The sequence below is a fragment of the Lagenorhynchus albirostris genome, chromosome 16 (genome assembly GCF_949774975.1).
Source record: "Lagenorhynchus albirostris chromosome 16, mLagAlb1.1, whole genome shotgun sequence".
Lineage (NCBI taxonomy): Eukaryota > Metazoa > Chordata > Mammalia > Artiodactyla > Delphinidae > Lagenorhynchus > Lagenorhynchus albirostris.
Window position 1 is genome coordinate 83466795 of NC_083110.1, and position 24695 is coordinate 83491489.

The following is a 24695-nucleotide window of genomic DNA, read 5'->3' on the forward strand; positions in this document are numbered from 1 at the left end:
CCCTCCCAACGCCCCCGCTTCCCCAGAGCCATGCTTCCCGGTGCCGTCACAGCCTGTGAGTCGGCTCCTGAACCCTCACCCTCCCGTCACTTCTCCACTGGGCCCTTCCTGGGGGCGCGTCCTGCCGCCGGCTGGGCTGCGGCCACCCGCCTCGCTGCCTGTGCCGGCCAGTGTGGCTCTCAACACTGGGGTCCTCCCCGGTGAGAGGCAGAGGGCTAGGAGCTTTGGGTGCGGAACCCCTGGTTCAGGGCCGGCCCACAGAGGCCTGGGCTTCCTTTGGAAAGAAGAGAACCACCGTGCAAATTTGCGGGGGCATCTCTGTGGCTGCGAACGCACGTGTGTGCGTGTGTGTGTGTGCAGAGGGAAGTATTGGTATGTGTGAGCGGACGCCTGCCGTTCAGACCACCCGGCGGGCACGGCCCCTGCAGCGGGAGAGCCGAGGGGGCCCTGCACCTGCGGTGCCCTTTACTTCTTGTGCGCCAGCTGGGCCTGCTTTTGACGCATCGGCGCCCGAGGGCGGTCGGGACGCCTGTGGGAGCCTCACCGCACGCCCAGGTGTGCCTCCCTGTGCCTCCCCCCTCCCGCCTCCTGGGGGCCTTTCTGGTCTTCCCGCCCTGGTAAGGGGCCGTCTGTACCATTGTCCCCATTTTCAGTTCCCGGTTCACCCCACCTCACCTGCTTGCCACCAAGACCATTGTCACCCCTCAGGGACGTCTTTATCCCAAAGGCCAGGGATGTGCTTGGATTTCAGGGCCTGCCTCCGAAGCGTCCCCCCCGGGACCACACCCCTCACGGGTCAGCTCCCTGGTCCCCCTCTGCCCCCAGCTCAGCTCTTGTGCCCTGGGCGCCCCTGAGTGGCCGGGTCACCCGTTGGGTCTTGAGTTTCCAGCTCTGGACGATGCCTCTGTCTCGCGTCTGCCTCAGGCCCCTCCGAGCACTGGCGCCGGCCCAGCTGGGGGCTCCATGCCTCTGTGTGGGAGGACCCCTAGCTCTCGTGCCAGGTGCTCAGAAGAGGGCTCACGTCTAAGTGGAGAGGGGCTCTCCAGATGTCCAGCAGACTCTGCCAGCCTGTGAACCCGCCCTACCTTCCTGTCCTCCCCGGAAGCCCTCGTCCCCCGCCGGGCCTCCCTCGCCTTGCACGTCCGGCGGCTCCTGGGCCTGGACTCGCCACACGTCTGAGTCTGCCGCCCCCGGCCGTCGCCCCCCCTGCCTCCTTCCCGACCCCTGCCCCTCTGTCCACCCCCAGCCTGGAGCCCGCCCGGGCCTGGTCACACGCCCACCCAGTCAGGCCCAGCTTTGGGCCTTGGCCACCTCCCACCGCCGTTGGGTAAAGCCCGGGACCCTGACCTCTCCTCCGAGGTGCGGCTCACGCCCGGGGCCTCTGTGCTGACCCCCCACCCCTCCTGCAGCCGCACGGGGGGCACCTCTGCCCCCGCGGATGCTCCGAGCCGCCTCACGCACTGCCCCCTGCCTGTCGTGCTGCGGCCCCGCGTCCCCGCGGCCAGTTCCCAGCTCGGCTGCGCAGGGGCCTCGGGTCCCGGTGAGGTGGGCTCCTGCTGTGTCCCGCAGCGCCTGGGCTCAGCACACGGCACTCACGGCTCAGCTGCGGCCCTGCTGGGCTGGACGGGAGGCTCTGTAGGGCGCGGCCGTGTCTGGCTGCCGTCCTGTGACTTCCCAGGCCTGGAACACGTGGGGCAGGTTTGGGGACACGACGCGTTCAGTGTGCCTGTGTGGGGTGAGGTGCCCAGGAGACTCGGGGTGCCGTCTGCTCCCTGGGCAGCCGTGCAACCCTCTGAGCTTGGAGTAGGGCGGGCGGGGTGGGCTTTGAGGGCCCCTAGCACAGAGACGGCCCCTCGAAGCCAGGGACAGTGTGGTTACCGGGGCGAGCAGAAAGCGGAGACGCCCTGGGAGGGGAACGGTGGACACAGAGAGTGGCGCTGGGGTGGCCAGGGGGCCAGAACGTTCTGGAAGGAGCCAGGACACTGGAGAGAAGGAAGGTCCACCGTGTGAGGGAGAAACAGGGTCCTGAGGCAGGTATGCGGGGCGGGGGGGAGGGGGCACGGGGATGTCACAGTCGGTCCAGAGTCCCCGCTGCCCTCGGTTAGCACTTAGAGAATGTGTCACCACCCTGGAAACTACAGATGTCACCGTTAGACGTAAGCTCTAGTTCTGTATTCATTCACCATGTGAAATTGTGCTCCTTTAAGGTGGAGCAAAGTTAGTTTGAATATCTGGGAGAAGTTTGAGGCTGACTCAGATGAGAAGACGCAGTGGAGTCGAAGCAGAGACGAGGTCTACACGTGGGTCTGGAAGGCCCGTGGCCCCGCCTGTCGGGTCAGGAATCTCCGGGGAAGGGGGCGGCCTCGTGCGTCCCCGTGGTGCAGGGCCGAGGCTCCGCGGCAACTGCCCCGGCAGCGCGGCGTGTCAGTCCCACTTGGGAGGCGGGCGTCCAGACCCCCCTGGGGGACGATGCATGGCCTGCGGAGCCCTCAGAGGACATCTTACCTTCACGCGAGACGCCCACAGCAGGATGGATGTGCTGCTCCGGCCTCGGCCCCCAAATCCATCGCATCCTTGATCAACCACCAGCCTTGTTCCCATCTGACAGAAATTTAATTCAAGCTGGCTCTGAAAATAATTATTGTATTTTAAGAGTAGTAATCATTGGCCGGGACATGATTGAATGTGTCCATGCCTATTGACTTTTTCTATGATTTATAGCTTTGTTTAGTCGATATTCCCATCGAAATTGTATAATTAATTATAAGTGTGGCTGTCAGGGCTGCAGGATGGAGTGCCCTGGTGAGGATTTGGAGAGATTAAATTTTCTGCGGCTGTCCCAGGGCAGGGCGCGTGAGTTTCCACCGCGCTCGGCCTGTTGGATAGAGATGTTTTCTGGGTGTGTAGCAACTGCTCCAGCTCGGGGCGCATCGATTTTCCGGCTCTTTCCCTTTATCAGCGCGGCGTCTCTGCAGTAACTGAGGAATGTGTGCAGCCGGGACAGCGCCTGACAGATACGTACGATCAGCTGCCGCTTAATCATTGTCTACACACGCCCTGCTCTGTTTTTCACTTTGTAATCAAGAAGAATGTTAAAGATACATGTGAAATTGGTTACCACTTTGTGAAAAATCTCAGAGAGATACAGATTACCCTTTCAACAGAAATGCACTGTCATTTCTAATCAGAAACACCTCACACCGGCCTCCTGTGGCAGCAGCCGTGGCTCCATCCCCCATCGTTCCCGTGGACTCAGGGCGTGGAGCCGTGGGGGCCGTGGGGCAGCAGGAACAAAACACAGCCCCGGGTACCAAGCGTGTAGGAAGCACTCCACGGTAGACAGAGTCCACAGACATCAGATAACTGAATACTTGATAAAAATTATAAGATGAGATTTAAAGGTATTGAAAACATGAAAGCATCAGAAACATAAACAGATACCATACCCTGAAAAAAGCAGGCAGATTAAAAGATATGAGAAGTGCTAGCAGCGGTCACTGAGGTGGAAGTCTCCACAGGTGAGTTAAGTGTCAGGACGGACGCAGCCGGACGGCGGAGCTGAGACCCCAGCGCGGCGCGCAGACCTCACAGGTCGCTGGGAGGCAGCGCGGGGAGGCTCAAGGCGGGGCCGGAAGGCCTGGTCCTCAGGAGCTCGGCGAGTCCTGAGCCGAACGCCAAACGCGAAGATGGAGAGCAGCCCGAGCGCCAGGGCCCCACAGGAAGGACGCGGGCAGCGGGCCTTGTGGGGGCGACAGCCGCCGCCAACTGAGGGATCGGCGGGAGGCCCCGCGGCGGGGCCGGAGCAGCGGCACTGAGCAAGTGTGCGGGCTCTGCGGACACGCGTGTGCCCGTCACGCACAGGACGGGGCTCTGCGGACACGCGTGTGCCCGTCGCGCACAGGACGGGGCGGCGAGCCCATCGGGACGCCTCGCGGACTTACCGTGTCCAGGATGTTCCTCTTCTTCTCTCAAGAGTCTGAGTTAAAGTTGGGAGAAGCTGAAAGGCTTGGCAGCTCTCGGTGGGCGAGGCTCAGGCCGCTCACCGCCTGCAGGTTCCCAGGTGCTGGACCGAGTCCTCTGGGGGGAGGAGGCCAGTCATCAGGGGTGCCGTGGATGCACCTTTCCTGACGGTCGCGGCTGCCTGCAGCCGCCACGCAGCATCACGGCTGTCTTCCCGTCTGACCTGCGAAGGCCAGGAATTCACGCTTGGAGCGTTGTGGATGAGACATGCTCGCCGGCCTCCGCGGGGGGGTGTGTACCTGCGAGTGTGATGCGAGGGCATCTCTAGGCCCACATGCGTGCAAACACGTGTAAGCACAGGACTGGTCCAGGCCTCACGCTCATGCTTCACCCCCCCCCCCAACACACACACAGTTCTCCTCCATCCCCGGCACCCCTGAGGCGCTAACTCTGCAGCCTTCCGGAAGCCGTTTGGCCTGGGCTGCTCCCTGGAAGTGGGGTGTGTTTCTCCTCGATGCAGAGGCAGGGGCCACTGGGGCCGGGAAGCTGAGGGGCTCGGCCGCCCCCCCATGCCCGCCCCCGCCCTTCCCCTCCCGCACCCACAGCTCCTGCCCTGTGCCTCCCTCCCCCATCCCAAAACCCTTCCCCCACCCCATGCCCCTCCCCATCCTGCATCCCTCTCCTGGCCCTGCACCCCTAGGGCCCCTGGCAGGGCCGCCAGGGGGTGCTGAGTGGGGTGAGGTTTGCCACGGGTGCTTCTTCGCAGCAGGTACGGGCTCACGAGTGTCACCTGTGGGGTCCAGTATCCAAGCCTCGCCAGGCAGGGTCCGAGGCTCTTTGTGCCCCCGTCTCCGGGTGTCCAGGATGCTGCAGGACCCTGTGTGAGACTGAAATCAGGCAGCTGTGTCTGAAGTGGTCCCGTTTATGCAAAAGGAGCTTTGGTTTATCCCCCCACGCAAACCACGGACGCCATCAAGGGCTCCTGCCGGGGGAGGCTCTCTGCCTCCCTCTGACCGGCCGATGGCTGGCCTGGTGCACGCAGGCTCAGCGGCGAGGGCCACGTGCAGGTGGCTTAGGTAGCAGCCTGGCGCCCGGTAATTGCTGTGTGCACGGCACCGCTAACTGCACGCTCTGGGAGTGATGGGGGAGGTAGCAGAGGGAGAGGACGGGTGTGGCCTCGGGCTCCCGCACAGCTGCAGGGCACGTGAGTGATGACCGCGTCCCCAGGGTGTGCGTGGCCGTGGTGGCCAGACACTGCCAGTGCCCTTCCCTCCTGGGGGCACGGTGCCCCGTGGGGTGTGGCTCTGAAGGGTCCCTCAGGGCCAGGTCTTACTTTTTATCTTCCTGTGTGAGGTCAGTGCTCTTACTCTTTTGACTTAGTTTGGGCAAAACGGTGTCCCCCCTGCTGGACACTGCCTGTGGGCACCTCGGAGGCGACGCCAGCGCCCACGGCGGCTGCACCGCGTGGTCTCAGCAGGGCGAGGTGGCCCTGCGTGGCCAATCAGCACAGGTAGTGTGGGTCCAGCGCCGGCGGCAGAGGGGCTGAGTCCGGAGCAGGCCTCGCACAGAAGGGCCCGCGGGGTGCCCCAGGTCTCTCCGGCCACACGCCCGGGGGGCCCGCCCTCGGGAGGCCTGCACGCGGCCCGGGTGATGTGCAGGGCAGGTGCTGGAGCAACACCTGTTTCCCGGAAGTTGCAGGTCCCTGCTGCAGACAGACCCTCCCCCAGGGCTTCTTGGTGCCCCCTGGGAGGCAAACCAAAGTGACCCTATATTTTTTTCTGTTTCTTTCCTGCAGCTCTTAGAATTTGACAAAGAGCTGTCTGTCTTTAAGGACAGACTGTATGAACTGGACATCTCGTTCCCTCCCAGGTAAGGACCGCCGCTCGCTGGGCCAGCAGGTAACTGTCCTCCTGTCCGTGCATCTGTCTGTGCCCACCTGTGCCTCCTCCCCCTCCCCCACCCCCCACTGAGCACAGCAGGGGTCTGTTCGCTCCTTTCTCCCAACATGGCCTCTCAGATTAGCCTACGAGGGACCCACACAGGCAGCTCTGTGTTCTGGATCTTTCTGGAACCGTCGTGGCGTGGGTTTTGGTTCGGTTTGTCCGTGTTTGTCTTTCTCGGGTATGTAAGCTTTTGCTGGGTTTTGCTCTGGTGTTCCCAGAGTCTTGAAATCTGCAGGAATAACAGTGCGTTCCCTCCCGACCAGCCCGGGGCTGCAGAGGGCCGGGGTGGGGGGAGAGAGACGATTACGAAGTGGCCAGGACACCGGGTGGGCGCTCAGCCCGCGGGCCCATCTGGAAAGACACGGATGCCCCATCACGGGCTTCTCCCACCCATCTCTCTCCTTTCATAGATTCCAAGTACGAATTCTTATCACTTGGGAGAAAATGGGCCTTGGGCAGGTTCAGGGAAGCTTTCTCAGGTAGACGGGACCTGGTGAGCAAGTGGGGCCGAGAGCGCCGCCTGGCCCCCCCTCATCTGCGTCGGGCCTGGCAGTAAACGCGTCAGATCCACGTCAGAGGAACGGTTGGCCTCAGAACGCGCTGGGGAGCCAGGTCCTCTCAGGCTCCCTCTGAAGGTCACCCCCTGCTTCCTGGGCCACACTCCAGTGGTCAAACGTGTGCAGGCTTGAAGGGCCCCCCCCCCCATCCACTGGACATGGGACTCGCTACGGGTCCAGGCTCTGGCCAAGGTGGCCGGGCGCTCGCAGCTCAGGGTCGGCGCCCAGACCAGCAGTGCGAGGTTCAGGGGCCAGAGAAGCAGGGACCTGGGCCCTTGGGGTGCCTGGTGAGCCCCCAGCAGCGGCTCCAACACCTGTGAACTCGTGACTCAGCGTTTCAGGATCAGAAGGGCGGCCCTCAGCAATGCCGTCCAGGTGCTGACCACCACGTTGCCCTCAGTCTCTGACGCTACTTTAAACGTACACATCACGTGCGGTGAACCGTGCTCCCAGGGGCAGCTGAAGTCGAAAGACGTCCCGAGGGACTTGTTCAGCCGCGCCTCCTGAGGGTAGTGCCGGGGTCTGGAGCGCCCCTCCCGCTTGACCGGGGCCCAGCGCCTCTCTCAGGGCTGTGGAGCCGGCCAGGAGGGAGGGGGCCTGGGGCTGCCAAAGGCATAGCCCTGTGGACGTGTGCCCTGAGCTGGCGTCAGCCCCTCGAGCGTCTCCCAAAGGCCGCAGCCTTGAAGGTCACCCAGGTGCGAGGCGCAGAAGATGCAGGCAGGACCGGCCACAGGACCTCGTGGTCCGTGCTCAGGTGGCCGAGGGACGAGCCCCCACCCCTAGGCAGCAGAGAGATTGGCACGTCCAGAGTCGGGAGGGACAGGGCTGCGTGGTCCAGCCAGGCCCCGGCTGGCGGTCTCCAGGAAGCAAGGGCCGTCCCCCTGGAAGGGACGTCCCCCCCCAGGCCATCGTGCCTGTCCTCACCCAGCTCTCCTCTCTGTGAGGCCTGTTTGCCAGCTTGTCAGTCGGGGAATTAGCGAGAGCCATGGGCATCCCTGGTGCCAGTGGGCAGCGCCGCGGGCGCAGGGTGTCCTGAGCAGCATCCTCTGGCCGTCGCGCCTGGTTTTCAGAACCTTTCTGCGCCTTTTGCCTTTGTTATCCAAGCAGTGGACTCACCGCAAACTGGCTGCGGAGTCCTGTTCCCCGTTCTGGTGGAGGCGAGCGCTCAGCTGCTGGGGGCCAGGGGCTGGGGGCGGGGTCAGTGCAGAGCCTGGAGTGGAGGCCACCGGGGCCCCCGTCGCTCCAGGCTGTGGCTAATCGCATACCCGGGACAGTCCTCAGAGATGCTCGAGCAGACAGGTCTCCTAAGGAGAGCGAGGGGGCGGGGGCGCGTTTCTCGAGCAGAGGCGCTCGTGACTGTTCTCCGCGGGCTCACAGAACTCCACTCCTAACGGATTGTAACTCAATGCTGTGTGTCACTTTGCTGGAAGAGGTGCTAATGTTTCAGGCGTTTGTAGAGCCTTCAATTCTCGTTCTTCTCAGCCTCGGGGACAGTTTTGCACCTTCGTGAGGGACAACCACGAAGTGACCGGCGGGGTGGGGTAGAGGCAGGGAGCGCGGCCAGGCCAGGCTAGTGGGCGCACGGGGTGCCCGCCATAGAGACCCTCCGGGGCCCACCCTGCGCTCCAGATGATGCCCGCCAACCCCAAGTGTCCAGGGACGGCACTCGGGACCAGGCCAAATGAAGGCCTTTAAGGCCACGTGGTGTTTCCACGTGCTGGTGACGTAAAAGGCTATAAGTTCGTGCTCAGAATAACTGGTGGGCAAAGAGCGTGACGCTGGCGCTGGCATGAGCCGTGCCCACCTGGTCTGTCTGTGTGACCGGCCTCGAGGCCGGTTGTTTGCCGTGGACGAGGCGACAGTCAGCTTACCGCGTCCTGCGTTGTCATCCTGTCCACCCTCCCTGCTCTCCGGCCCAGCGTCCGCTTGCGGCTCCCACTCTCAACCCGGATTTGGGCCGATCGCGGGAGCCCCCCTTTCCTCTCCCCAGGATGGCCCGGCGTGAGTGGCAGTGCTTTGGGACGCCTCAGAGGTGACCACCAAAGCCTGCCCCGTGCAACCAGCAGGGAGTTTCTAACGTAGAGTGTCTTTCTGAGTTACTGTCGTTGGTTTTAAAATAAAGAGATCAAAGTATGAATATGAGATGGCTTAGCTGCCTTTTCCACTAATGTGGTGGCAGCAGGCTTCCCGTGGTGTGGAATCCTCCCGCGGCCCTGCACGCAGCTCTGCCCTGGACCCAAGTCACTGTGGAGCGCTGCTGCCCACCTGCGCCCTCAGAACCGCCCCCGCCGCAGGAAGCCTCCCATCACTGAGGCTAGAGAATTCCCAGAGGTGGCGGGATGCGCCCCACACGCTCCCCTCTCGTCCCACTGACTCCTGAACTGTGTCTCCCAGGCCTGAGATTCAATCAAGGAAGCATTCGCGTGGCTTCGCCTGGGTGGGGCTGAGGAGGGGACCGCCCCCAACACCATGACAACAGCAAGCAGCGTCTCCGTGTAATCGCAAACATAGAGCTTACCTTCCAGCCCCTGACAGGGTCTCGGGGCCCCTGGGGGTCCACACGTCACGGCCGAGAACTCCCCAAACCTGGAAGTAACCAAAACGCCGCCTTTAGCGGATAGATGTCGGCCACTGAAGCGGCCGGACCGCTGCTCCCCGCGGACCTGGGAGCAGCGGGAACCAAGGGGCCGGGCGCTGCTGTCTGTGGCGCGGGAACCGCCGGGGGGTGGAGGGGTGCTGCGGCCCCTGCGCTTGTGGCCCTGCGTGACACGTGTGCCTCAGAGTGAAGCTGACCGGGGAGGTGGACAGACGCACAGTCAGGTACACACCTCGCCAGAGAAAAGTCACACCTTCCCAAGGACGGACAAAAACACTCCACGGTGGGAAAGAGTTTTTTACTGGGCAAGTTACTTACAGAAAAAGATCCAGTGAGAGCTTTCGAAAAAGACAAAAATATACATAACACGGGGATGAGATATATCACAACACAGGGATGAAATATATCACAACACGGGGATGAAATATATCACACGGCAAAAATATACGCAACACGGGGATGAAATATACCACACGGCAAAAATATACGCAACACGGGGATGAACTATACCACACGGCTCTGGCCAGAGGAGGCCGTCTCTCTTCAGTGGATACATTTATTTTTATATTAAAGATTTGGAGGCACCTTTCAGACTTCTTTTTGGGCCATAATTCAACTTTGGACCATCTATAGATTCCTGTCTGTAACGATAAATATAAGATGGTGACATTTGGACAAAAAGGCTGAGCTCCCTGCTGTGTGCCCGGCCTGGTTCTTGGGAAGGGAGCCAGGAAGCTTGTCCAGCTGGTCACCGAGCCCCGGGTGGACACGGCCCACACTGAGGCACGGGGGCCAGCGCTGAGGGGCGAAGGGCCAGGGCACCGGTTACTTGGGAAGCCGCCGGTCACCCCACGGGGATGCTGTGGGCACCTGTGTCCACAGAGCCGGGTCAGCTCTGTGGCTCTGACCACGGGCCCCTCCTCCCCACGGCAGTGTGAATGTTATTGCCCAGTTCAGGGGCAGCTTCCTTCCGCCTCCTTTTCTTTCCCAGGAGTCTCAGGTGTTTGGAAACTGAGTTCCTGCGCGGCCACTGCCTGCCGGCCTCCGGGGCTGCCACGCACGGGTGGACGGTCTGCCGATTCGCTGGCCGCGCGGGCCCGTCTGCCCTCAGCAGGGCCATGACTTGGGAACACTCACGTTCTCCCCGAGCGAGAAGCCCAGGAGGGTCTCCCCCAGCACCCCCAATTCTCCGCCTCCCGCTTCGGTGAGAACTGGGCCTGTCTGGCCAGGTGCAGGGGCCCCCGCCCCCTCCACCCTCAGGGTCCTCCTGAGCCCGTGTCTCTCGCGCACGGCGGCCGGCCCTGCGGAGTCGGGCGGCCGACACAGTGGGCCTTTGTGCCTCTGCGGCCTGGCTGCTGGCCTCGGGCCCTGGTGACACCACCCGCCTGCCCGCCGCTCAGATGCAGGCCGAGCCTTGTCGGCAGCACCCTGGCAAGGGGGCCGCTTGCCCACATCCTGCATCCTGCGGGAAGGAGCCCGAGGCGCTGGGCGGACAGGTGGGCGATTGTTAGCTTTATCGCAGGGCCATTCGTTGTCGCGTCACTCCCCACTGTGCGGGGCCAGGCCAGCGGCTCCGTCCCACGTCCCCGCCCTGCGCAGCGTTTGCTTTCAGATAAGTCCGCGTGTGCAGCGAGCATTAATCATCGGCAGCCCCGGCAGGCAGTGCTGGGCCATCCTCGGAGTGGCCTGGGCAGGGCCCCCCTCTCGGGCCCATGCCGGCCTTGCCCGGCCCGTCTGCACCGGCACCGCCCTGCTCACTCCTGGCCTGGCTCTGGGAGTGGCTGGCCCCTTCCGGGAGTCTGTCCACAGCAAGGGCCCCCGGTCCGTGGGGTGAGGGTGCCGCCCCCAACCACCCTGCCCGTCCCGGCCAGGGCGCCCCTCACGGCCAGCTTCTTTTGCCCGCTGAATCACACGTGGGCAGGCCCCACGGCAGCAGCAAGGTTGAGAACACGGACTGAAGGCCCGGGGGGAAGCTTGTCACGGCTCCGGGCCTCCCGGGTCCTTCCCTGTTACTCCTCACCAGGCTGACTGTCCCCGTGATGGCCCGTCAGTCAGCTCCTGGTGGTGGACGGGGGTCTGGACTCGGGCCCGGACACCCTGTGACGATGGCTCTGCGGTGTGCGTGGGGACTGTCCGTCACTTACCTGAGTGGGCTTTTCGTGCTGTTTCTAATGCAGGACGCTTGCCCTGGGCAGGTCCCCAGGGGGCTCTGTGGGCATTGGGGTGCAGCCTCAGTGGGACCCCCGATGGCCAGGGCTCCCGAGGGCTTTCCCGTAGCAACAACGTCATAGGTGCAGCTGAGGGTCACGTGGTGGTTCCTGAAGCCCCCGGGACTCTATCCCACTCCCGTCTGCGCTGCGTCTCTGAGGGATGCTTTGAGCCGGCCCGTTCAGCACTCCTGGAGCAGCGCGCGTCTGCGCGGCTCCTGCCTGGCAGGGAACGTGGGCGAGGCCCGGGGTGGCCGGCTCCACCTCCCAGACCTCCTGTTGACCGCAGATGTCCCACCGGGTGAACCTGGCCTGCCCCGCCTCACGGTCAAGGACCAGCTTGGGTGGGCTCAGAGCACACGACCTTCCTAGCCCTGGCCACAGCCCTGCCGGCCGCTCTCTCCCCTGAGCTTGGCCTCCAGTGGAGGGGGCTGGGGGCTTGCTCTGTGCTCAGCACATCCTGCTCTGGACACTCAGGGTCGGCCCGTGCGGACCCCGATTCCTGCAGCTCCCGGGAGGATGGGGTGGGCAAGCGTCGCTCCTTCAGGACCACAGCCAAGCTAGGCTGGGACGTGCCTGGACAGGCCCGCCGTTGGCCCCCCTTTTCCCTGAAGGACGTTGTAGGGTGGTCAGCGCTCTGTGCTGTCAGCAAGGGTGATGCTGTTAGAAGCAGAGATGAGGGACGTTATGTTTGTAGCCATGATGCTGCTTTGGGTCTGCAATGAACTAAATTCCTGCAGGGCCTGGGGCCGTAAGTCACCGTTTCTGACGAGAGTGTGTGGAACACTCTGGAGGATGGAGTAGGCTGAGAGCCGTTAACTCAGGTTCTGCGGACCCTGACCACGGGCCACAGAGGGAGGGAGGAGGGGCAGAGGCCCCACGCGAGCAGGTGCCCAGGACAGAGCAGCTCAGGGAGACAGTGGCATTTTTCTCCTCCAGCTGAAAGCACAGGAAAATTTAACAGAGAGTACAGTGCCATTCACAGCAAATACCATGTGGTATTTTGGAGCTGGTCTAAAAAGCACATTAGACCTTGGCAAGGAAAAAATTTAGACTGTATTGAAGGCCATAGGAGATGCACCCCGAGAAAGCAGACCCGCCATCCTCATGGGTGTGCAGGGAGCACGGCTGAGGGTCCCCCAAAGCCCGTTAGTTCATTCTGGTTAAATGCACCTGCTGTTAGTTCAGTGCAGCCCAATCAAAATGCCCACGGTGGGCAGTGCAGAGCCCGGAGCCGGAGGTTCCGGTGAGTTCCGGGCCTCAGCCAGGCGGCTAGTGTCGGGGTGTCGGGGGCTCAGCTGGTGGTCACAGGCCCCACCTGCTTCTCGCCATGGCAGTCGGTCGGCTGCGGTGGCCCCATTCCCAAGGGGCCCCAGGCGTCTCCCCGCTGCCGCACCGGGCCGGTGGGCGGGAAGAAGGGCCCGTGCGGCCAGGGCTGTAAGTCAGGGCCAGGCACACACTCCGCCACAGCGAAGGTCCAAGGCCACGGCCCCGGGCACCTGGGCGCTTCCTGAGTTGGACGCCTCGGTGGGACAAGGGTGTGCGTCAGTCTGGGCCCAGGCGTCCGTAGGCTCCTGGGCAGGTTTTCGTTGGGCTGTAGGCCGCATCCAGAAATAAAACCAAGTTCAATAGACGTGTCCACGTCCTTGGGGAGGGTTTATCTGAAGTGCTGGGGGGGACAGTCCTTTGACTTTATTCTGGAAACTTCCATCTGCCTGTTCTCACCCTGGACAGGCTCGGCCTTTCTGAGGTGCGTGGGGCAGAGCCCACACCACCCTCCCCCGGGCGCGGAGGAGGGGCTGGAGGAGGGGCCCCGTGGCTGCTGACCGGTGCCTTCCTGTCCTGTCTCCCCAGCTACCCATACAGTGAGGACTCCAGCCAGGGCAGGCAGTACATGAACACCCGGTGCCCCGCCTGGTGTGACCGTGTCCTTATGTCCCCGTCCGCCAAGGAGCTGATTCTGAGGGTAAGTGTGAGGGCTGCGCGGGCCAGAGCCCGGGCGGGTGGGGAGCCTCGGGCCAGGGGACGTGCCCTCCTGCCGGCCCGGATGAGCCCTGACCCCGTTCTCGGGGCTGGGATGGAGCCCGATCTCCAGTGTCTTTCTGGATTCCAAATAGGCATAAACTGTCACCAGTGCTTTAGGAATCGTTTTAGTTTATTGTGTCCTCGGGGGAGTCAATGAGCTCTTGTCTTCGAAAGAGCTTGGGAGCTATGAAGTCCGTCCTTATTTTCCTAAGTTGTAAATCAGAGCCAGAGTCACACTGGGGCTTGAGAAGTTGCAGATGCACGGCCAGCACTCAGGAGGCAGCCCCGTGAGACCGGGTGCACGGCCAGCGCTCAGGAGGCAGCCCCGTGCGACCGGCACGGCCAGCGCTCAGGAGGCAGCCCCGTGAGACCGGGTGCACGGCCAGCGCTCAGGAGGCAGCCCCGTGAGACCGGGTGCACGGCCAGCGCTCAGGAGGCAGCCCCGTGAGACCGGGTGCACGGCCAGCGCTCAGGAGGCAGCCCCGTGAGACCGGGTGCACGGCCAGCGCTCAGGAGGCAGCCCCGTGAGACCGGGTGCACGGCCAGCGCTCAGGAGGCAGCCCCGTGAGACCGGGTGCGGAGAGTTTGAGCTTCCTGGAGCTTCTCGATCTCCCGGGGTTTTTCAATGCCCACATTTAACACAAGAGGACTGCTCTAGAGAATCAATATCTGCATTGGTTTTGTCAACCCCATCAGTGAAAAAATATAATAACGAGGTGCATTGATTCATCAGGGCAGCGGTCTGGCCTCTGCGTGATGTGGGCCGCCAGTTAGGAGGGGGCAGGAGGTCCCCACGGCCCAGGCCATCCCCCAACCTCAACCCAGTACGTTTTGGGCTCTAGTCACCACCCTCCACAGCCCCCGAGGCTGCTGCAAGGAGCCCTGTCTGTGCCACTGGGCCCCGGGCCCTTTACCCAGAGACGCAGCCAGGAGGGCAGAGCCCCCTTGGCCTGCCCAGGTGCACGCCCGTCCCCCTGCTCAGCAGCCCCTGCAGCCCCCCTCCAGGAGGCCCCGCTGCTGGCCTTTCCGGGGCGGGCCGGCCCTCCACGCTCTGCCTTGAGCCAGAGCCCCCGGGTGCGTGGGGAGGGAGGCCGCTGGGCCCGGGTTGGAGGTGGGGACGCATCGGGTCTGCGGTGAGCTTGCTCTGACGGGGCCTGGGGGCAAGGGCCTGCGCCCGGCTGTGACACACCCGCCCCCAGAGCACATCACAGAGGACAGGCGCTGGCTGGGCTACTCCCACAAGCAGCCTTCCCGAAGGGAGCTGCACGGGACACTGGCCCTGACCACACAGACCCGGGCAAGCATGCCTGGTGCCCGGCCCCGGATGCAGCCCTGCCCTCTCTGCTGGGCCTGCCCTTGGGGCCCTGAGATGCCATGTGAGGACATAGCGGCTCACACCGGCAGGCGAGCTGAGCACAGGGCTGCGTCCAGAGAGAGTGCCTCAGGGGCCTCGGGGCGCAGAGAAGAGGTGAGTGTCCTCTTCCAGGGAAAAAGACATCCTGCGGTAAACCCACCAAGACAGCAGGAGTGCATAGGATGGTGAGGGGGTTGCCCAGGGCTGCAGACGCGTCCAGCAGAAGGCGGCACTGCAGGCTGTGTTACCTGCGTTCACATCATGGCAGCTTCGGGGCCCGAGATTTGATGCTGCAGACACAGCGGGGACAGAGCTCGGCTGGGTGGCCCAGTGTGGGGAGGGCCCAGCGCCTTCCTTGGTGGGGGGGGAGCCCCGGCAGGCCTTCCCCTGGGGGCTGCCCGGCGGGCGGCAGGCGTCGCCAGCCCCCTGGCCGTGGCGCGAACAGCTTCCGCGGCGTCATCCATCATGCCACGCTACGCTCGGTCACCTCGGCATCATGTTCCTTCTGCTTCCCGGCCCCGGAACACGGAGGTGGCGGGCGTGCTGATGAACGCGCGGCGAGGTGTGCGGCGCCCGCTAATTTGTTTATCTGTCTCACGATTGTGCACTTGGAAATCACAGTTTCATGCTGCCTTTGTAAATTACCACGCTGCGCTTGAGCGTTTCCCCACTCCGGGGAGGTGCTGTGATGGCGAAGGATGCGCAGAGGGTCTCTCTTTATGCCTTCTGGCAGCGACCGTGCTGGAAGGGAAATCTGACCTTAAGCTTCCCGCTGCATTAAAGATGATTCAGTTTATAGTCTCAGTCGCTTCAGCCGAGGGTGTGAAACCCTGGCCCAGCCGGAGCCACAGCCGACCGACCGCGGGAACACAGCCTTGGCCGCACACCTGGAGTTGAGGTGCCTGTAGGCCGGCAGAGGAGGGAGGGCGCCCTGTGCACACAGCCCTGCGTCACTGGGCGCAGACCGCTGGGTGCGGCAGCGTGGCGTTCGGGGAGTCTGTTCTCGTTTGAACAGGGAGTTCTGGGTCACCAACAAATGGCAACAGGGCAAACAGGAACCGGTGGGCTTCCTCAGTGCCGGGGGCACGGCTGGAAAGAAAGCTCACAGCTGCCCCGACTGCGGCGAGCATGGTCCAGGGCCCGGCCCAGAGGCAGAGGGGAGCTCGGGCTCCACACCAGCGGCCCGTGTCGCCACCTCCCAAGGCCGGAGCCCTCCCACCTGGGACAGCCAGGTGCCGAGGTGCTGCCCGGACTGCCCGGACCTCCCTCCTAGGGCCCAGAGGCACACTGGCGGCTCTGAGCCGGCCAGAGCCCCACGGAGACGTGGGCGGGGTGGCCACGGGCGGAGCATCGCTGGGCTGCGTCCCGCTCACTGCTCTCCCAGGAAACCCCACCATTTCCGCCTCCCATGCCTCTCCCTCTGTTTGCTTTTCCCAGTCGGAGAGCGAGGAGAAGGTTGTCACCTACGACCACATCGGGCCCAGTGTCTGCATGGGAGACCACAAGGTGACAGAGCCGTGCCGCGGTCTGGGGGCTGGGCCCGAGGGGCGGGCCGTGGTGGGCTTCCCAGGCTGGGGGCCGTGGTGGGCTCTGCTTCTACTGCCCCTCTTCTCCACCTCCTTCGTCTGCTTCACAGAGGAGGCCAAGTTGGTCTGTTTTTATTTAACTTTAATAAAATACCAGAAGGGAGGTAGGTAGGGGCTAAACAGGCAGGTAGATGAGAAGGCAGAAGTGACTGGTCACAGGAGGATAAAATACGCAGTGTTACTGTTTGTAGAAGGAGGCTGTGTCCACCACTGGCTAGTTCTGGGGGCCGTTTCCTGCACTCAAGTACCTTCCTGGCTTCTGATGGCGACCACCCACCACCAGTGCGGGCGGGAGACGGGCGTGTCACCGACCCAGTGCCTCGGGGGAAACACCGAGTATTTGTTCCGGGACTAACTTTGTACGTGTGACTGGCCCGGGCCCCTCCGAGGGGCGTGTGGTGACGGGTCGTGTGTCACCATCAGCCACGTGAGAGACGTTCACCGTTTCCCATTTTCAGGGCCTCTGGGCGGGTCGCCCACACTGCCCAGTGGGCCGGATCCCAGGACGGGCTCTGTCCTTCCCCGTGTTCTTTGGGCCTGAAATCAGCTCTCACGTTGTCTTTATCTGGAAACAACACCGTCTTTAGAGAACGCGAAGGCCCTTTGCCTCTAGCCTCTGGTCGCCCAGTCCCACCAGCTCCTCGGGAACTGGGGCCCGGCGCTGGGCCTGCGGGCCGCGGCCGGGAAGCCCGGGAGCGGGGTCTGGGCGCCCGGTTCTGACAGCCTCTCTTCTCCCGCTGCAGCCCGTGTTCCTGGCCTTCCGCATGGCGCCCGGGGCAGGTAAACCTCACGCACGTGTGCACAAGTGTTGTGTGGTGCAGTGAACTGGTGGTAAATATGCCTCCTCCCTCGAGTTCACCTTTCTGAGCTTTTTGTGGTGTGTCTGTCCCCTTAACAAATGGCTGATTCCATGGCAGGGAAGCGATGCCAGCGCCACGAGGGGACCCCCGGCGAGACCTCCCTGCAGCACGAGGAGCCACGTGCTCCGACAGCTGCATCGACAGACCCGCCTGAGCGCCACTGCTAGACGGCCGGCCCCACACGTCGCTTCAGCCCCGGACGGCGCTCCGGACAAGCCTCACATACCTCACTGTCGTGTCTGCTCGTGTGACATCAAGTAGAAACATTGGGATTTTTTAAATAAGTCACAGTCCTGTTGCCAAAACTCTAATAGACAGCAAAGAGATTCTGCATTTTAGACTTCACGGTTTTCGATTTTTAATCATTGTCAGCGTGGAGGAGCTTCTCCGGCGTAGAAACCCCACAGGGCTCGGAGTCCCCTCCGTGGCGGGGTGGCGGGGGCTCTGCCGGCCGGCGGCGTGGCCTCGCTCTCGCTTCTGGGGGCCCCTGTTCCCTGTTAGTCACATGGTTTCTGAATCACACTGCGGCTGCTTTCCATTTTTATATATATAAATATATATAAATATATACTTTTTAAAAATAATTTATAAACCTTACCAAAACTTACGCTAAATATACTTTCCAGTATGAACGCTTGAGTGTCATATCAGCAGGTAGAATTGGCGCCTAGGGGTCTGGTTACGTGCACGTCAACACACAAAGCTACAAAACAAGTACTACGACCCAGCAGAGACGTCAGGGGTCAGACCGACCACAGCACGTCCATACGAGCAGCTGGACACTCCTAGGCCTTTTTCTGTCTCATATCAAGAACTGAATGTGAAGTTTATAGCTCGCTCGGGTGTACCTTTTAAGAATTTTGTAAACCGTTTTGTCTGTCTTTTGTTACCGTTCTATGGTGCCAAGTATTCTACATAAAACAATAATATCATGGGAGAAATAAAAATAGCTAGTCTGCTTCCGATAGAAACCGCTTGTAACGTGGCCTGTGTATAAAAATATCCAGAGAAACAAGCTGTACGCGTCCTTGGACGCTGAACCTCTAATGACCTGTCGTAACCCTGCTGCACGTACTTGCTCCTGGCACCCGGCGGAGCCGTGAGAGGTGGTCCCAGGGCCCACGGATGAAACACAAACGAATGTTTTATTAACTTGCTTTAACACTACAGAACTCCTGGGCTGGGTGAAGGCACTGGGTAGAAGCTTGCTTTAGATAAATCACAACCGTTGCAAGTGAGCTGGCGTCCACGTGCCGAACCTGTGTCCTTGACCGTACCGTCGGGGTCTGTGTCGAGCTGTGGTCGCCCTGCTCTGGCCGACTCACGGCGATTCTGTGCAGCGGGGTTTCAGCTGTTGGTCACTCAGGAGGCCTTTGGAAATGACCGCTCCGGTCCCTAAGCAATAAAATCGATCGTGGTGAAAACATCCCGTCTGCTTTGCGTTTCCTCCTCCCGTGCTCCGGCCCGTTGTAGCCTGCGGTGCAGGCTACGCTCGTGGCTCTCGGCGATCCTGGACTCCACTGTCGGGTACTGTTGCAGAGCTGAGCTCTGGCCTGAGAGCAGAAAGATCATCTTTCGGATTTTACTGCAGAGGTTACTGCTGGGACTTACCCCTCAGCGTTGTTTAAATGAGATTACATAAATGTGTTGCTTTCCTCAAACTTTAAAACTGGAAATTCCTTTGCTCTTGAGCTGAAAGAAGAGTTCACTCACATAAATTTTGAAAAAAAATTAATGCTCCCTTAGAAAACCAGCCAGTGAAAAACGTCTGTTTTTTAAATTGATGCAGCCATGTAGCAAAAAACATCCAAAAAACAAAACTTCAGCCTTTTACATTTCTCTTTAACATTTTCAGTAATGCCTTCCAAGAAGAATCTTTCTTACAGTAATACAACCCTTTATATTCAGTTTTTAAAATTAACACAACAGTTATGCAGCCACGTGGAGCGTCCAGAGTCTGCACGGATGGGGTGGTCTTCTGTGAACCAGAGCAGACGCTGTTAGCTGGAATCCTGGCCCTTGGATTCCGGGGTGAGGGACAGGCCAGAGAGAGGGCTTCCGGGACCTCCGCGGGGCTGGGGGGCTGGGTCGGTCTGGCCGATCCAGGGAGGTGCCCCGGGTGGAGGCCGGAGCTGCCCAGGAGGAGGACAAGGTCCAAGCACTGGCCAGACGTGCTTCCCCCGCATCCCAGGGTCAAAGGGGCAAAGAAAACTCCAGGGCCCCTGAGAGAACTGACGCCGGGGCAGCAAAATTATCTTGGATTTCTCTTTGTAGTCCCGGTTTGAATTAAACCCCTCTTTCTACCGATGAAAACAATCTATTAAACCGCAGGAGAAGTGCTACGGTGCTGATGAATTTAAAACCTGATTTACTTCAAATTATGTAGCTACTAAGGCTGGGCACGTTCCAACCTACATAATCATGGCAAAGCACGTCAGCAGGACAGCAGGAGCTAGGGCCCAGCGGCGCCCCTCACCGCCCCCGCACCCACCAAAGGGGAAAGGCGCCACTCCGGGTGGGGCAGGAGCGGGGGTTCACCTGCCCTTTCCGGCAACCCCAAATGTGTCTAAATCTGCCCACACCTCATCCACCTAAGCCTCCAGAGCCCTGGGGAGGGCGCCCTGGGCTGGCGCCGGTGCAGTTGCGCGGAGGCACGGAACAAGGGATCCTACCTGCTGCCCCGCGCGAGCCACAGCTGCCTGCGCCTGAGGAGCCGCCGCCGCCGCCGCCGAGCGCCCAGCGCCCCGCTCCATCCCCCCGCCGTCGGCTCCGCTCCCGCTCGCCGAGTCCTGGCTCTTCCCGGCCCTCGGCCCCGGGCGGCCCCTTCCCTTGGCCGGCAGCCCGAGGGTTCTCGGGCGGGGCCGCCTTCCCCGCGCCGGGCCTCGCGGTGCCCTCGGTCCTGCGAGCTGCTGCCGCCCGGGCAACCCGGGGCGCGAGGCGACCGGGACTCCATCGCACCCCGATTCTGAGCCGGACCTGCGCCAGACCCAGGCGCCCCTTCGGCCGAAGGCGCGGACCCCGCGGCATTTGAAGACTGGACAAGGGGACCCGGGACAGGGCCCGGCAGAGGCAGAGGGCCGCGCCACCGCGCCTCGCCCGCGGTTTTCGATAAGGAAGAAACACGCGGTGCAGCCTCGGGAGCCACGGCTCCGACGGGGGACGTGTTAAATAATTTATTGATTATACAAAGTGATTCCTCTCAGGACGCGCGGCAGCGGCGGTCCCGATCCCGCGCCCACGCCGAGGACAGGGACGCGGGCGCTCTGGGGTCCCCGCACGCCGAGCCCGAGCCAGGCCGCTTTATAACTTATTCCGTAAAAATATATATACACACTCCGGCGCGGGCGGCTGGCGAGGGGCGCCGGCCCGCGTCCCGTACCCTGGTTGTCCGGCCTTGCCGCCGCGTCCTCACGAGGCGTCCCCCGCGCCGCCGCCGCACGGGCTGACCCGCGCCAAGTTCGAGGGTCTGTGCTTCTTGAGCAGCCGCGTGATCTTCTCGTCGTCCGAGTTGGGGTCCAGGGGCCGGGTGTACTCGCCGTCGTCCTCCGCGTCCGAGCCGCCCGCCTTCAGCTTCTCGGCGTCCGAGTCCTGCTGCCGCTTAGCCGACGCCATCTCCGCGGCGCGCCGCTTGCGCCACTTCGTCCGCCGGTTCTGGAACCACACCTGGGGCGGAGGATGCCCGTCAGGCGGCGCCTCCCGAAGCACCCGGCCCGCGGCAGCTTGGCCCCGGCGGCCCGGCCGGAGGCGCCGCCGGCCGCGCGGACGCAGAGGGACGCCCGAGGCCACCCCTCTGCCCGGGCCGGGCCGCAGGGCTGGGCGCCCCCGGGACCGAGGCCAAGGCCGACGGCCGCTCGCAGACCGTTCGCAGGACGCGGGGGAGCGGGTGGGCCTCGGCGCAGCGGGACCCGCGGGGGACCGCCCAGGCCGCAGACGCCTCACCTTGACTTGGCTCTCGGTCATACCCAGGGAGTAGGCGAGGCGCGCGCGCTCCGGCCCCGCCAGGTACTTGGTCTGCTCGAAAGTCTTCTCCAGCGCGAAGATCTGCTGGCCCGAGAAGGTCGGCCGCGAGTGCTTCTTCTTGCCGTCCTTGTCCAGGACCCCGCTGGCCTGGGCTGCAAAGGAGGGCGGGTGAGCGCGGCCGGCGGCCCCGCGCCCCCGGCCGCCGCGCCGCCCCACGCCGAATCCGCGGGTGGGCCACTTACCCGGGCCGGCCAGGCGCGGGTCCCTCCAGGGCGAGCCCTGCACCACGCCAGGCCAGAAGATTGGCGGGCGCCCGGGCAACTCGGCCAGAGGCTTGGGGTAGCCGCGCGCCACGGCGGCCGCGGGCCCGAAGTAGACGCCGGCCGACGAGGCGAGCCCACTGAGACGGGGCAGGCCGCCCAGGAGGCCGCCGCCCGCCGCGCCCACGGGCCGCCCCAGGATGTCGCTGATGCCGTGCGGGGTGCCGAGCGGCAGCTGCGCGCCGAGGCCGCCCAGCGCGGGCGCCTTGAAGCCGGCCGGGCCCTGCAGCGCGTACGGGAACAGCGACGTCTTCATCTCGGCCATGTTGTGTAGCGCGGCCAGCGGCGCACTGCTCAGCACGAACGCGCCCGGGCGGTTAGCGTCCATGGGCGCCGCCGCCGCCGGCCCGGGCGCCCATCCGGGCCCCGCCGCCGCCGCCCGCGCCCGCCGGCCCGGGAAGTTTGCGCGCGACCCCGGCGGGCGCCGGCTGCAGCGGGGGCTCGGGGTGCGGGCGCCGACGGCGCGGATGGCGGGCGCGAGGGAGGGTGGCGGCTCCGGCGCGGGGTGGGCGGCGGCGGGGGTACTCCGCGCTGCGGCGGTGGCGGCTCCGGGGCCGGTCAGAGCGGCGCCGCGCCGCGCGGGCTGGACGCGCTGATAACCGCGGGGCCCCCAGGCGGCGCGCGTGCTGATTGGCTGCCGGCGACCGCGGCCCGGCCATTGGCCAGCGCCCCCGCCGTCTGCGCGCGCCCCCGCTGGCCGCGCACTCCATGAAGGGCCCATTAGCCCGGCAGGTGCCTCCCGGGCTGTAAATTTGCCCCCTGATTTATCTCCCCGGGGACGAAATAAATCCCGTTGGATGGGAGTTTAGTTAGGCAAAGGTTTTAGTGGGAAATTAGGAAAAAATACGAGAACATATTTTATCACCGAAAGAATGCAGATTTGAGGATCCACTTGGCACACTCCGCGCGCCCCATTCGGTGAAGAGGCACAGGCGGGAGGGCGCGGGGATTCAGCAGGCACCTTCGGGGTTACAGTCCGCGCCCCGCCTTGCGGCTTCCCGGCCGTCCCGGTCTCAGGTTTGAGGGAGGAACGAAAACATTTCCGGGAACATTCTCCTCTGGGATGCAGAAGGGCGGAAGAAGCGGGACGTCAGAGTCCACGGGCCGAATGCTAGACTTGGCCCGCGAGAATCTGCTCTGGTTTCACCAACCAATAGCTGGCGCCGTGGCGAGGCCTGTCCCGGGGCCACACGCGAGGCTACCGAGTTGCGCGCGCTGCCGGAGGGGCGGTTCCCGGTCCCCTCCCTGCCCGCGGGACTGTACAGTGTCGGGTCAGGGCGCGGGGACCGCCCGGGCCTCCCGGTCAGTCGTTTCCCGGCCGCGAAGTCGCAGCTTGTTCCCGGGGGGCAACCTGAGTCCGGAGCTTGGACCTGGGCGCCCCGACCTAGGGCACAGCCGTTCCCTTGTGCAGCGCGGCCCGAGCCGGCGGTCGGGGACCCTGGCAGGCTCAGAGTCCGGGTCCCAAGGCGTGCGGGGCCACGCTCAGGGCCTTAACGTGGGCGTGCGCCCGAAGTGCAGCCAGCGGGCAGAATCGTGGCCTTTTGACGGGCACGCAGGGCCCATGGTGTCCTCCTCTGGGTGGAAAAGCCTCCCACCCCGTGGAATTGCTGTGCGGGTTCAAATAAGATCGCAGAGGACAGCGGGCGCCGGCAGAGAGCCAGTGCTGAGTACAGTTCTGGACGTCGCCTCCTTGGTTCTCTGGGCTGGTGTCACAGCAATTACTAGGTGGCGGCTATTATTATTATTCGCTGCCTGCTGGGAACGTGACGGGAACGTGTGCGAACCGACGGCTGCAGTTTCGTGGCTGGGCGGCGGTGTGCACCAGGCCGGCCTCTCTCGGGCCTGGTGTGGTCGGTTAGCAACGACGTTCCCCTTTCACCCCGGCCGCCAGGGTTTCTGTGGCGCGGACGAAGGCGACCCTCCCGGCTCTGTGCAGGGACCCAGCGTCCGCTGGCACTGAGACCTTTGGGGGGATCCATTTTCGTTTTGTGCAGTTAGCTTTCGGGTCTTGGCGCTGCGAGTCCTTACGCCAGATCGCCGCTCAGAAAGCCATTGGCCGCCGGGGCTGGGCGGACGTTCGGTGGCCGCCCCTGCCCACGTGTGCGCGCACCGTGCTGTCCCGGGCAGCGCGCCGTGGCGCGTGTTGGCCCCGGCTTCAGGCGCGGTGCAGTCCGCGCGCATGGGAATTTCTCTCTTCCCGCCTCCTCGGTCGGGGCCGCACTCGCGGGATCCGGGTGTGGCTGCCCCGCAGGCGATCGGCACCTGCGGAGCCAGGCCCGGGATACCTAACGAGCGCTCACCTCTCGCATTCCCGCGCTACCTACGGGCGGCCAGGCCCCGAGACCCGCCCCGGGCCTCACTTGAGCCCCACCGCCTCGGGCACAGCGTAGGTGCTCCCCGAGAGCCCAGCCGCAGGGAGGATCCTTCCCAGCAGGGTTTGGGGCCCTCTGGGCTCCTCGGAGGCGGCTAACGGGGTGGCCAAGGTTCGGGCTCTGAGGGCGTGGCAGTTACTGGCTTGGGGGCGGGGCCAGAGGAGGCGGGGCGGGGCCAAGTGAGAGGGGCGGGGCCGGGTCCCTACTCCCGGCACCGAGGAGCCGAGTCTGGGCAGCTGTGGCCCGACAGTTCTCTGGGGCGGGCCGGGAGTGGCGCGCCCGGACGGGGCGACAGGGCGCACTATCCTCCCTGCGACTCTGGCTCGGTGGCTGGAGGAACACCGCAGCTCTGGGTGCCGCGCTGTGGCTCCTCGAGCACCCGGGCTGGGGCCTCCGCAGCCCTTTTGACCGCTGAGGAAACAGACACCCCGAGTCGCTGCCCTGAGTCCCGGGTCTGTCTACGCCGCCGGGCCCTCCCTGGACTGCGGCCGGAATGCTTGGGGTCGCGAGTGGGGCTGCTTCTCTCCTGGCCGCAGAGTGCTCGGCTCTCCAGGGAGCCAGTGGCCCTGGGTGCCGGATGGGGGGCCGGAGTGCGGTTTGGAAGGCCCAGAGAGCATTGGGGGCGCCCGGGGTGCGGGGTGAGGGCGGCCTCTTCTCCATGCTCTCTGGTGGTGGGTGTCTCGGTGCCCTCCCCATGCGTCCTGTCCTGCCCGGCGCGCGGGGGTTCCCAAGCCCCGGACGCAGCCCCCCAACCCCCCAGGACGCCACGGCACGGGACACCCTCCCCCAGTGCCCCAGTCCCTGGTGTGTAGGCTTGATAACTTGCTCAACTTGCCTGCCCGCCGTCTCTGCGCGCTCCGAGGCTGCGCCCCTCCACCTTCTACACGGCTCCCACGCCACGCCCTCCTCCTGCGCTCCCGGGAGCCGCCCCCTGGGTAGGATCAAGGGAAACGCC

The 24695-nt window shown here is 63.9% G+C and overlaps 2 protein-coding genes across 7 annotated transcripts in view; one reads left to right on the forward strand and one right to left on the reverse strand.

The window, feature by feature from the left end:
* INPP5A (inositol polyphosphate-5-phosphatase A) overlaps positions 1-18512 on the forward strand; it is a 176056-nt gene extending 157544 nt beyond the window's left edge. For 2 of the 6 annotated variants that reach the window (XM_060125304.1, XM_060125300.1), the window contains 4 exons: positions 5756-5829; positions 13118-13229; positions 16080-16148; positions 17146-18512. In XM_060125304.1, coding sequence (XP_059981287.1) covers positions 5756-5829; positions 13118-13229; positions 16080-16148; positions 17146-17349 — 459 coding nt within the window. In that variant the 3' untranslated portion in view covers positions 17350-18512. The other 4 variants (XM_060125301.1, XM_060125303.1, XM_060125305.1 and 1 more) reach the window with 4 other exon arrangements.
* Positions 18513-20340: 1828 nt separating this feature from the next.
* On the reverse strand, positions 20341-24548 carry NKX6-2 (NK6 homeobox 2). Its single transcript, XM_060126036.1, has 3 exons — positions 21291-24548; positions 21028-21200; positions 20341-20751 (listed from the first exon to the last, which is right to left on the reverse strand). The coding sequence occupies exons 1-3, from the start codon at positions 22087-22089 to the stop codon at positions 20497-20499; spliced, it is 1227 nt and encodes a 408-aa protein (XP_059982019.1). The 5' UTR covers positions 22090-24548; the 3' UTR covers positions 20341-20496.
* Positions 24549-24695: the final 147 nt, after the last annotated feature.

Coding starts and splice junctions, on each gene's coding strand:
- NKX6-2 (XM_060126036.1), bottom strand. CDS start 22,089: ATGGGCCCTTCATGGAGTGCGCGGCCAGCGGGGGCGCGCGCAGACGGC. Junction 21,201..21,290: donor CCCGCGCCTGGCCGGCCCGG/GTAAGTGGCCCA, acceptor CCTCCTTTGCAG/CCCAGGCCAGCGGGGTCCTG. Junction 20,752..21,027: donor TGACCGAGAGCCAAGTCAAG/GTGAGGCGTCTG, acceptor CCTCCGCCCCAG/GTGTGGTTCCAGAACCGGCG.